This window comes from Canis lupus, chromosome 21, assembly GCF_048164855.1.
Source record: "Canis lupus baileyi chromosome 21, mCanLup2.hap1, whole genome shotgun sequence".
In the NCBI taxonomy this organism is placed as follows: Eukaryota; Metazoa; Chordata; class Mammalia; order Carnivora; family Canidae; genus Canis; species Canis lupus.
The window spans coordinates 30546585-30559280 of NC_132858.1; the positions used below are offsets into that span (position 1 = coordinate 30546585).

The window sequence follows — 12696 nt, forward strand, 5'->3', positions numbered from 1 at the left end:
TCTCTGTATATTGAAAATAACATTTCGTTGTTTCAGGTTGCCACTGTTGGCGGAAGCCAGCTTCTGGTCTATTATTCCTTTAAGGGTAACTTTTCTCTTGGCTGCTTTTGAGATGTTTGTCTTTTTGTAGATTATACATATTTTATCCTAAATATATATATATATGTATATATATATATCTGTATGTATATGTAGATTTCTTTATTCTAATTTGCATTTGTTGGGCTTCTTGAATCCATGCTTTGGTGTCTGATTATTTGGCACTGATAAAACATCTTACTCAGATTATTTCTGCTCCATTTTTCTCTTCCTTCGGAACTCCAAATGAATATGTATATGTATATTTTAGACTTTCTCATATCTTCCCTTAACTTTCTTTTGTGTCTTCATATAACACTCTGGAAAGTTTCTTTAGCTTCCTCTTCTGGGTCATGAATTTTCTCCTTACCTCTATCTAATATGATGACAAACTGTCCCATTGAGGCTTTTCACATTTTTGGTCATTGCATTTTAACCTCTATTTGATTGTTTTCTTTCAAATCTGTTATATTAATAATTTCTAATCTGCCAATTTTCAGACTTGGGTTTTTATCCCCTTGAACAGAAAAGCAATTATTTTGTAGTCTACTCTTAGTAGCCAGAGCCCAGTGGGTCTTTCTGTTGTCTCTACTGGTCTTGTCTCATGCTGTTTGTTCCTGTGTCTGGATTTTGTGTTCTGGACACTGTATTTGAAAAGTGATCCTCTGAGAAATGCAAGACCAAGGCAACCACTTTCAGAGTATTTATCGGCTCCTGGCCAGGGGCTTTGAGTCATGAACAATACGGGAGGACAAGGTTGTGGGATGAAGTTAATCCAGTTCCAGAAATTGAGATCTCCTGGGCATTGTGACATGCAGCCCAGCTGCTGTCCATGCAGGACTGGATTTCAGTTCTGGGCTAGAGTGGGAGGTCTAAGGCTTAAATCCTGGCTCTACTGTGGGACCTCAGAAGTGACTCATCCTCATTAAGCTTCAGTTTTATCACCTTGAATTGAGGTATCTTCTTACCTTCATGTGGAGAAACCCATGCCCAGACGGGGAGGTATTTCTTGCAACAGGCTACAATCGGTGAGTAGGAGCTATAAGATATAACCTGGGTTCTTCAAAGGCTGCTACCTGAGATTTCAGTTTTGCAGCTTGTGTTCAGGGGTGTATTCTCCCAGCACCTTGCTTCCCATGCACATAAAGGAGTCTCTGAAATCCTTATCATACTTACCATAATAAGAAGGAAGCGTCTGAATTAGGTCAGGGGACTGGGACGCCAGGAGAGGTTGGTACGTGGCAAAGGGAAGGAAGGCTGGAGGGCAACTCAGGGCTAGAAGAGCTTGTGGGGTACACGGAAAAGTGACATAAAAAAGCTCCTGCTATAAAGAGTTTATCCCTGTGCACTGCAAACAACCAAGAGACCAGCCTGTTCCCAGCTCGTTTCCCATGTTTGCTCCTCCTTCTCCGCTTCTACTGTTTAAGGGCTGTTGGCATCTGCTAAGCTGATTCTGAGACACAGCTTCTAGCTGTTATAGGAGCCCCCCCCCCAACTTTTAAAAAGATTTTATTTGGGGGAGAGAGAGAGAGCGTGAGCGAGAGCGCGCAAGCTGGGGGGAGAGGCAGAGGCAGAGGGAGAAGCGGACTCCCCACCGAGCAGGGAGCCTGACTCGGGGCTCCATCCCAGGACCCTGGGGTCAGGGCCTGAGCCGAGGGCAGACGCTTAACCGACTGAGCCCCCCAGGTGCCCCCAAAAGGCCCTCTTCCATAACAGTGTGATGTAATAGGTAGACGGTTGGAAGCTGGGGGATGCCGAAACCAAGGGTGCACACAAGAGGATTGAGGAAAGGGTTGGTAGGCCCCAGTAGCAGACAACTTAGAGACATTATTGCCTTTGTGGGCCAACAACTCTCACAGTAGACTTTTCCAATAGAAAAGACACATGTAAAAAAAAAAAAAAAAAAAGACACATGTTGGGACACCTGGGGGCTCAGTGGTAGAGCATCCACCTTCGGTTCAGGGGGTGACCCCGGGGTCCCGGGATCAAGTCCCACATCGGGCTCCCTGCATGGAGCCTGCTTCTCCCTCTGCCTGCATCTCTGCCTCTCTCTCTCTCTGTGTCTCTCATGAATAAATAAATAAAATCTTGAAAAGAAAAGAAAAGACCTGTCTTGGCAGAGGTCTACCTGCCAGTGTCCTCCTGGCCTCGTCACAGAGTCACTTCCTTATTAGAAAATATGTTTTGCCAAGAAAATACACTTCTTTGAGGTAAATGCCTCGGCATCTGTCCGTCGTTCCACACGCCAGTCTGAGAAGCTCTCACTCTGACCGCGGCGAGCAGCCTCTGTCCTCTGCAGCTTGTTGGCCACACTGGTCTCCAGGTTCCCTGCCCGACCCCGGTTCCTGCTTTCCTGGCCCCGGGGGTCTCCGGCTGAGAGCCAGGGACGGGGGAGAATCCCGGAGTGCCGGTAACGTCGAGGACTTCCAGGGCGAGAACCAAGGGTGGCCCTCTAGCAGCCCGAACTGGAGCTACTGCTGAAGTCCTGGGACCACATGGCATCTTTGATTTTGTTATGAAGGTGACGCGGGACAAGGCCTTCACTCTGCGGGGGCCCAGCCTGGAGGGAAGCAGACCCCCCCCTGGTGGTAACTTCGTGCCCATGGAAAAGAGCGCTTGTCCACCGCTGCGGTCCTTCCCACCAGCGCCCCAGGACCGGCAAGGGCGGAGGGGTCCACCCTTCGGGAGGAGGAACCGGGACTCCCTGTTGGCCCTTGCCAACTCCGCTCTGTGCTCTCCACGTGCACGTCCTCCTTGACTCATGAGGGGCTACGTGCTGAGGAGCCCGCTGCAGGCTGAGAACGCGTCCCATACACCGCAGCCGCTGAACATCGCAGTCCAGCCTGACCTCCCCGAATCGTGCTCAGCCCACTCACGTTGGCCTTCACCTGGGCACAGTCCTCTACGCAGTCTGTCTTACCATCAAGAGTCAAACATCTCCTGTAACTTCTCGGATCCTGTACTGCAAGTGCATACAGGAGGGTCATCGTCTGGGTACAGGATGGTCATGAGATGCCTGTGGACCTTTGTGATCATGGGGCCGACTGGGGACTGCCGCTTGCTGCCGGTGCCCAGGGTCTGGCCCAGGAAAAAAATTCAAAATTCCAAGTAGTCTCTACTGAATGCATATCACTTTTGCACCATTGCAAAGTAGAAAAAAAAATCATCAGTTGGAGCATCCTAAAGTGGGGGCTGTCAGGAACGACGACATGACCTACCTTCTGCGGGGTTGAGAGCCCCATGGAAAGGACTCTCCTACTTTTAGGGGAAGGGGGTTGGGCCAGAACAGAGCATTTGTTTGTAGAGCAAAGTGTTAGCGTAGACATGAGAGCTTATGTTGGTTCGATTCTTTCCGACCAGCCTGCATGTTCCCAGTTCTGGCGGGTGAGGTCCTCTGTACGACGGCTGAGGATGGCACTACTTTGTCCTGTGGCTTGTCTGGTCGCTGCTCCACCTCGCATAGCAAAAGTGCTCAGTCGGCGCCCTGCTCTCGGGGCTCGGCCTCGGGCCGGGGCTGTGCCCCTCCCCTGCCCCCTCCGTGCCAGGCCCGGGCTCACGAAGGTGAAGGCCGACCGGGGGAGATTCTGATCCGGGAGCCTGCAGCGGTGCTGGCGGGAGTACAGGCTGCCCTGGAGATAGCACGGCAGACTGGCCGGGGCTGGAACAGGTCGGGCCGCAAACCCGTGAGAGGGGCAACAAGGTTTGGCAGATGTGAGGGCACTGGGGCACGTAACCCGGAATAAGAATTCAAACTGTGGCCTTCTGGCCGAAGGGGTGTAAATCTAGATTTTTAGAAAAAAAGGAGTCTCTGTGTCTGGGAACCTGAGGACTGTCCTATAAAGAATTAGAGGCAGCTGTTGGCCTTAGGTTTTCTTACCTCGGGGCTTCCCGCCGCCTCATTTCGGGTGGTTGACTCTTCGAGGCTTTAGGAAGGTGTTTCCTCCATCCTCCCCATCGCTTCGCCTTCCCTCAGAGGCAAGGTGCTTTAAATAGCTGAGAGTCTCGGGAGCTTGCTAGAACTGAAGACTTTCACCCCCACGCCCCGAACGAATGGCTGGCGATGAAGCCTAGCCTCCGCCGTCCTGGAAGTCCTCCGTGAGGATCTAGAAGCAGGTGTATGGCGCGCACGGCTCCCGGCGGGGAGAGGCCACGGCCGCGGCCCAGGAGCCGCTGGCGGCGTTTGTAAGGAGGTGACGCAGGAAGGATGCGAGACCGAGCTCTGAGTGTCTGGAGTGGCCAACCTAGGAGAAACGGGGAATCCTCACCGAGGATGTCCTGCCCATGTTCTGGAGTAAGGGAAGGCAAGCGTCTTCCACATGGGGCCACCTAGGGAAGCGTTGGGCCTCGTGAGCCGGGGTCTGTGTCACCGCTCCTCCGCCCTCCCATGGAAGCGTACACGCAGCCAAGGACACGCATCCTCAGACGTGCGCGGCCGTGCTTCATTTACAGGAAGAGGCAGCTGGGGCGCCAGCGGGGCTCAGCCGGTGAGCGTCTGCCCTTGGCTTGGGTCGTGATCTTGGGGTCCTGGGATCGAGCCCCGCATCGGGCTCCCTCTTCGGCCCGGAATCTGCTTCTCCTCCCCTTCTGCGTGTGCATCTCTCTCTCTCCCTCTCTCTCTCTCTCAAATAAGTAAATAAATCTTTAAAAGTTAAAAGCAAAATGAAACCAAAAGAGGCAGCTGGATTTGGCCCCTTGGGCAGGAGTTTCCTAACCTCTAGTCCAGCAGAAAAATGTGCTCAGGCTTTTGATTTTCTATCCGTCTCTGTCTCTCCTTCTCTGTCTCTCCCTCTCCCTTCCTCCCTCTCTTCCTCCCTCCCTTCTTTCAAAATCACTTTTTCTTAGAGCAATTCCTGCTTTGCGGGGTCCTAGCTGAGGCACAGGATGGACATGCAGTGCCTACCTCTTCAGTTTCCCCTTTTTCTCAAAGTGGGCCTTTCTCAGAAGAAAGTGTTTTATTTTTTTTTAATGTTTTATTTATCTATTCATGAGAGACACAGGGAGGGGCAGAGACACAGGCAGAGGGAGAAGCAGGCTCCACGCAGGGAGCCTGACGCAGGACTCGATCCCGGGACCCCAGGATCACGCCCTGGGCTGAAGGCGGGTGCTCAACCGCTGAGCCACCCGGGCGTCCACACTTGAAGTTGTTAAACATGGACTGAACTGCCTCGTGGGGCTGTGAGATTTCCCCTTGAAATGTTCTGAGTACTTACTAGAGGTTGAGAGAGGTCCGTACAGGGCAGGGCAAGTGGACCTGTTAGTCTCCTTCCATCTCCGGGGCTTCATTAAGCTTGGAATCCGTGCGAATAAGCTCTGCCTTGCTCTGATGACCGACGGTAAGCCAAGTGTTGGGCTGTGCTGGGACCCGACACCAGGTCTAGTCACCCTAGAATGTTCTTTAGTGACCAGACTTAAGAGTTCAGGGCAGGGAGCGGGGAAACAGCTTCTAGAACAACACATGTGAACTCGCGGCTTACTGTGTTCGGGGCTGTGCTCTGGATGGGTGTTTGTGCATATATGGCCCTGGCCCAAGTGCACAGGAGGGGAGGCCACACTCGCCCATGAATCCCCCACACGTGTAACCTACGACAGGAAGATGGGGCCTCTGTTCATCACGGGGCATGCTTCCCCGTCCTCCTCTGTGAGGCCCACATGCGTGCTAGCAGTAGGCTGAGGCCTGTGGGTCTTCCCAGTCTGGCTGTCCTCACGCTCTGTTTGTCAACAGCAGAGTCACAGTGACATGAACGTCACCGAGGATGTCCTGCCGCAATATCCTGACTGGACAGGGCAACTGCTGCGAGTAATTCCCGGGTCTAAAGGCTCATGGCCCCCGGACACCTGTTCTCATTGAGGGAAGGACCCGAGGCACAAGATTCTTGGTTGGCTTCCTCCCTATTTCTTTGGGCAACAACTTCTAGAAACTTCTAGAAAACATCCAGAGTGAAACGTCCTCAGGAGGCAGCCCGGGCTGGTGGAGAGAGCAGTGCCCTAGAACTCAAAAGGCCTGAGTTCTTGTCCAAACTCTCACACTTAATGGTCTGCGTCACCTGGAGAGTTGATAGCTTCAGGCAGGCGCCCCGTGACGTGGGGTTGGATGCTCTGCTCGTTGGGAAAGACCGTAGGCTGACGCTGATCGAGGCAAGGCCGGGGCCTGGGCACCAGTCCCTCCGGGTCTATCCACGGGCTGTGGGGGGAGGACGCCCGACTCCCGACCCACTCCTGCAAGCCACCTGCTCAGCTCTATCCCGAAAACGGGAGTCAGTCCCGCAGTCTCAGGCTTCCCTGGTAGAGGGCGGTATTCTTGGGGGAATTTCTGAATTTTCTAGAACCAGCAGAGACCCTCAAGGCCAGGGCAGAGCAAAGACCAGTGGGTCCCACATGAGGGAGTTCCCGGTGCCTGTCCCTCCTGGGGGCGGGGGCGGGGGTGGGAGACAAAGGGGCTCGACCTTCTCACATGGGGACTTACATGGTTTTTGACCTCTGCCTCCTGTGGGTCTCCAGGTGGTGGCTCTGAATTGCCTCTGTACTCCCCATGGCCGCCAAGGTTCTGCGTGATCTGGGTGGAAAGTCAATGCGCCCTGCTTTCCCCCGGCGAAACAGCAGCACGCAGGCACCGGTCTTAGGGAAGAAGGATATTTGGACGCATAGGCCTTTGCCCCGAAGCGCTGGAACTTCTACCCCAATGAGAACACCTTCCTGTTACTTCTGTAGGAGGGATGGACTCGGGCCCCCACGAGTATGGAAGGAAAACACGGGACAGTCCTCAAGGAGGTCGCCTCAGAAATAGGGACAACTGGAGCCAACTCGCTGCGTCATTAGCTGGGCTTCGGGACCCCCCTCCGGTACGGAGAGCCCCGGGAAGCTGGCTTAGCCATTTCAACTTCCTAACTCCTGTCTCCTCTGCCAAGAAGGGGGGCGGTGAATTAGTTTAGGTCCAATAAGGCCGCGGGATGTGTTGTCAGCCTCCCTCCGACCACCACCCAAGCAAGGGCGTTGGGCCCAGCGAGTTCCGGCCGTGCAGAAGGCGGTTACCCAGACGGCCAGTTCCATTCGGAGGCCTGGGCCCTTGGTTAGCTCATCAGTGAGGCCGAAGGGGGGAAGGAAAGAACCGATGGGCTCGCCAGGTGCAGGTACCCCGAGCCGCGCAGAGATCCCGCCCTCCCCGGCACGGACCTCGGCTCCCAAGGCATGGACGGCGGCTGGCGAGACGCGCCGAGGACTACGCTCCACCTGCCAGCGGGCCCGTTGGGGTTTGTCACCGGGATCCCAGACCATTCGGAGCCACAGTCTTCCCTTCCTCCTTCTCTAGTGTTTCCCCAAAGAACGGCTACAGGAAGGTCACTTCTACGGAGCCTCAGACCAAAAATTAAGCCCCGGGTAGGAGGGATGGCCCAAGGAGCCTTCTCCGTCCGTAGTGTGGCTACTGGTCTGGGGGGCCTGGCATGTCCTGACAGAGAGACCCCCGGACAGACGGCCTCATTCCCGTGCTTCCAGAAGGCTCTCTGGTCCCCACCTGCTTCTACGGCAGCTCCACCTTCAGTTCCCGCCTGTACTGGAAGGTTGAGCTGAGGGTGGGCCCCTTCCCCGCTAGCCCACCTAGGCCGTGGAATGTCCCGCGGCATGTGGAAGGGGAAGGGCCCCTGCAGTCCCCCCATGTAAGCGACAGTGGGGGAAGGATAGAGAAATCGGGGCAGGGAGAGTGCAGTGGGACCGCAGCCCGGGCGCGAGGGATTGCTCGGGGTTATGGGGGCTGAGGCTCGGAGCTCTGGGTCGGCGGTGCTGGGGCCGTGCCTGCCTTCCCGACCACGGAGGCAAGGACCGGGCGCTGGGGGGCCGTGCGTGAGGCCGGGCCTGCCGTGACGAGGCCGACGCCTGGAGGGTGGGTGCCGCTGCCCCAACGGGGCTGGAGGGCCAAGGCGCTGTGGGCCCCAGGGACATGTCCCGCTGGGAGCCCTGAGCCGGGTCCTCGCTCCTGCTGTCCCCGGGGGCAGTGGGAGAGCTGCGTGTTCGAGATCCTCCCGGAGGAGCTCAGATCCCGACGATAGGCCTCGGGTAAGTGTGCGAACTGGGCATCTTGACTTGATCCCTGGCTGAACTCGAGGTAGATGTGTAGGACCCGTTGTGTCCAACTCCGTTATGGTTGGGGGGGGGGTTGGTTGGTTTTATTTATTTTGTTTTTTTGTTTTCAGTTTTTTGGTCTTTTTTAGGGGAGAAAGGTCAGAGGCCTCACGCTAATCAACCCTCGGAGCCCTCTGGGAGACATCTACTCCCGAGACTCACTGAACAAATACCTGGAATTTGCCGAGAGGTTGGACTTCCACCCCTCGAGACGAGGCCCCTGAGCAGGTTCCTGTCACTCGAGGCCAAGAAGTCAGAACCCGATGCAATGTACCCCGATAGTCTTACCGCCTAGTGTACCCTGCAAAGCTGTGCACGACTCCCTGAAATTGAAGTGAAAGCAAACGTACCCACATGCTTCAGCCAAACATTTTTTTTTGCCATTTTCCTTTTTTATTCTTTTGCCCGGGTACAGACACCGACACAACAAATGTGATCTGGTTTTGCTGCTTTTCCTCTTCTTGCCACGTAACCACTTTCTCCCAGCAGCCACTTCGCGGCCACTTGGCCTGAGGCCAAGCCGGACTCCCAGACCCTATGCGGGTGAGGACGTGTCCCCAGAGAACCCCGTGTCCCGTTCCCACGCGCATGTTAACATCAGTTACCTCTGGAGTCCTCACTGGTTAGGGGCGATGATCTCCCATTTTCTAGAAGAAACACACGCGTCCAAATTTCATGACTCTAGTCCAGCCCAGTTTGTGGCAGGGCCTGAGGACGAGAGGAGGAACGCTGGAAGGGTGTGGGCTGGAATTTGACAGGACAGGGTTCAAACCCCAGCTAGAGCACCTGCTAAGCGAGGGAATTAACTTTGTCTCTTTGAAGAAACTGTTTCTTGGTCCGTGAAATGGAGATACCAGGGGGCCATGGGGAGAACAAACATGACGGCCACATACATAATGTCACTATTCAGTCGGGACCCTGGGTGGGAGCTCCTGCTGGGAGATGCACCCTCCCCATTGCACTGGCCTCTGCCTGACAGATGAAGGATTCGATGTTCTCCTGAGCGTCTCTGGATCCTCTTCCTTCCTACCCCCAAGCCAGGTCTAAGGACCCCTTCCGGTCCCCCCACCCCCCGACCTCACCACGCCCCCTTTGGGAGGGTTGGATGGGTGCTGGAGCAGTAAGAGTATCAGAGCTGTAGCCCGAGGAGACCATGAAAGGGACCGAGGGGAGATTAGCGGGAACCCAGATATTGCTTCCCTTCTTTCGTGCGATCTGCAGGTACAGCCTACGTGTGATTACAGGGGACACTGACGTGCTGCCTGTGCTCGACCAACCCATCATGCTCCACAGTGTTCTGAGCGTGGAAAGGTGAGGCCAGGCCAGGCCAGGCAGAAGGAGCAGCTTTGCCAAAAGTGGGGCAGCACGTTTTGGAAACGGTGGGTGGCCCACATGTGTGAAGAGCTGCCTGCCAGGAGGGGGGCTTTGCACCAGCTGCAGGAAGGCCCCGGCCAGACTGACGGTCCTGGACTTGGCTGAGCGGGCACCGGGGAGCTGACCCGCCGAGTTCCCAAGGGGACCTCTAGCTGCCTCCCCAGCTTCGCTGCGGCAACTGTTTCTTGAGCTTTGGGCCCTGCAGGCTCTCATGTCTAGAAGGACCTCAAGCCCGCCTTCCTGTCTTGTCTCATTGACTCCAGTTTCATCCTTCAGTAGTTCTTCATGACCTTGATCGTACTGTCTCCTCTCCAGTTTGCCCGACCCCAGCAGGACCCATGTGATCGGGGGCACCAGTAGGGTGAGCCCCAGCTTCCTGTCTTTGGTGGGAAAGGAAAGGGAGCCGGGAGCCGGGCAAACCAGGTTTCCCTCCCCTCCTTCTTCCCCTCTAGGATTTCGGCATCTCTGGCTTCCGTTTTCGTGTTCTTCACACACACAACCAGGGGGTGGCCTCTGCTGTGAGCCCTTCTGGCCGCCTCCGCGGTGTGCCTGGCATCGCCCAGTACCAGCTGTGCCGGCTGCTTCAGGACACAGGTACCGAGTCCCATCCCAGGCCAGGACCTTGGCTAGACCTCACAGCAATGGGGGCATTCCTGGGTCTGCTTGGGCCCCTGACAGCCCTCGAATCCGCTGACACCCAGTTCACTGTCTTGGTGGCAGGACAGGAGTTTGAAAGCGGGCAGGATGCGGGTAGGGAAGAGTCAGAAGATGGAACTGCTGGTCTAAACTAAAACACAGATGGGCCTTCCTGTTGGGCTGCTTGGAGCCCACGCGCTGCCTGGAAAGGGCATATAGTCCAGTTGTTCCCTAGGGCTGGAAAGACAGAAACCAGTCTTCACACAGTCAGTCCACCCCCCCCCCATCCCCTGCTTGCTTCAGGTAAAGATTACAAAGAAATGCCCCGACTCCTGGAATAGGACTTAACTTCATCTTCCCAGGCGACCCACGGAGAGCTGCCATTTGGGCAAGTTGCTGTGGTTAGATCTATGGCACCTGAATTCAGCTCCCCGTGGATCCCAAGGGATTCCAGGCTTTAGAGGAAACCTCCTCCCACCCCCTCCGTTTAATGCTATGGCCCAAACTTAGGTAAGGCCCCCTTTCTTTGGTTCCCTATAACAGAGCAGATGCCAGGCTGCAGGACTTAAATTAAAAGCTGGGATATAATGATACAAATTAATGTAATTTGATAATCTGGTTTAGAAACAATTTGATTTCAGCTTTGGCAGGGGGAAAAGGGAAGCTAGGAGAGATCCAACCAGATGGCTCCGTGCGTGGTGCCGGCCCCTTTGATATTTGGCAGAAACCAGGTTCCCGGCCCCTGGAACGCCATTTCCCAAGCTTGGACACATGACAATGATCTGGGGGAGATAAAATACTGATCTGTGGGCCCTAGCCCCAAAGATTCTGGTTTAGCTGCTCTGGAGGCATAGTCTGGCCATCGGGACTTTTCAAAGCCCAAGTGGTTCTTTTTTTTTATTTATTTATGATAGTCACACAGAGAGAGAGAGAGAGAGAGAGAGAGAGGAGAGAGGCAGAGACATAGGCAGAGGGAGAAGCAGGCTCCATGCCGGGAGCCTGACGTGGGATTCGATCCCGGGTCTCCAGGATCGCGCCCTGGTCCAAAGGCAGGCGCTAAACCGCTGCGCCACCCAGGGATCCCCCCACCCAAGTGGTTCTAACGTGCTGCCAGTGCTGAGCAACCGGGCTAAGGGCGCCTCCGAGCATATCTAAGTTGCTCAAAGTCCACCGCGGGGCTCCGAGGCAGGAGGTAAGAGAGCTCGGAGGATCTGCCCTGTTGGCAGCAGCGAGTCTACCTCACTTAGGGGGCACCCTGACTCTTTATATCGCGGCTGTAAACCCAAGCAGAACATTCCTACCAGACTGTTGAGGTGTGCTGAGTACGGGTGTTACCAGCTCAGCTGTGACACGGAGTCGGTCTTGGAGAGAAACAGCTGGCACCAGCCCAGGCAGGGAGCCCTGGTAAGGATCCCTCTGGACCCCTCTCTTGCTCACCTTAGTCTTTCTGATTTCCGGGGCCCCCCCCAGGTGTCCCATACCCTAGCTGGGAGGCAGGGCTCACTCGGCTCCCCGGAGGGCAGGGGTAGGCCTCAGAGAGTATAGCCCCTGCCCCTGATGCCCTGGGGCAGCAAACAGCTGGCTGTAGTCAGTCTACACCTGGAGGCGGTGGGGTGTGTGTGTGGGGGGGAGGTGAGGAGGCAAAAGTCAGGTGGAAGTTCAGAGATCAGACTCTTATCTGGGGGCTAGGGGCATGGGTGTGTGTGTTGGGGGCCCCTTGGCAGGGCAGAGGGCTCTGGGAGTGCCAGTTCCCATGCCCTCTGGACCTGCCAGGTAAGCAGTTGTGTGGGTGGTAGCCAGCAGCCTCTGGGGACCTTGCCACCCCTTCCCTGACCTCTTTTGTCGACAGGGATATCTTCCTCTGCCCCAGGGGGAGGTTTCCACAAAATGTGTCTTCATCCAACAGACATGCAGGTCTCACAAACAGAGGTGGGCACAGACCCCTGTCCACCCAGGGCACCTGGGCACACAGAGCGCCCCATCCCTGGGGTCCCAGAGCCCTAGACAGAACCAGCCAGCAGCTGCAGCTGGAGTTCCAGTGGGCTGGGGCTGGGTGGGGGTGGGGGGGCCTGGGGTCACGGTGGGGGCCGGTCCCCGGAGGGGGGTGGGGGCAGCTGGGGTCGTGGTAAGCCCAGGCTGTGGGGGGCCTCCGGGGGCAGCTGGGGTCGGGATGGGCTGGGGCTGGGGTTGGTGGGTTAAGGGGGGGCCCTGGGGGCAGCTGGGGTCGTGGTGGGCCAGGGCTGGGGTTGGGGGGGAGGGGGGCCCTGGGGCAGCCAGGGTGGCGGTGGGCCCCGGCGGGGGTCAGCGTGAGCCCCGCCCACTGCCCAGGGGCTGACCAGGCCTCGGAAGCTGTCACACCCCCTCCCGCTCGGGCTCCGGGCCGCACAGTCGCCAACGCGCCCAAAGTGAAAGAGAAAGTGGCCCCCCCAAGGCCGGCCCCGCCCCGCCCGGCGGCCAATCCCGGCCTCGGGCGCCTCCCTCGCCCCGGCCTCC

General features: G+C 56.4%; 1 protein-coding gene across 9 annotated transcripts; it reads left to right on the forward strand.

Annotated features, from left to right (window-relative positions):
- The first annotated feature begins 315 nt into the window (after nucleotides 1-315).
- On the forward strand, nucleotides 316-12266 carry LOC140612942 (probable inactive 1-aminocyclopropane-1-carboxylate synthase-like protein 2). Of its 9 annotated transcripts, XR_012014066.1 has the most exons (8): nucleotides 316-1106; nucleotides 6787-6917; nucleotides 7200-9504; nucleotides 9883-9928; nucleotides 10020-10161; nucleotides 11233-11395; nucleotides 11494-11607; nucleotides 12053-12266. XR_012014066.1 is itself a non-coding variant. In XM_072791197.1 (6 exons), the coding sequence occupies exons 3-6, from the start codon at nucleotides 9347-9349 to the stop codon at nucleotides 11304-11306; spliced, it is 420 nt and encodes a 139-aa protein (XP_072647298.1). In that variant the 5' UTR covers nucleotides 316-1106; nucleotides 6787-6917; nucleotides 7200-9346; the 3' UTR covers nucleotides 11307-12266. The 9 variants fall into 9 exon arrangements, 4 of the variants coding, with proteins under 4 accessions (XP_072647298.1, XP_072647300.1, XP_072647297.1 ...); XR_012014067.1 differs by lacking the exon at nucleotides 11233-11395 and having other exon boundaries at nucleotides 11491-11607; XR_012014068.1 differs by lacking the exon at nucleotides 11233-11395 and having other exon boundaries at nucleotides 11491-11607; nucleotides 12074-12266.
- The last annotated feature ends 430 nt before the right edge of the window (nucleotides 12267-12696 follow it).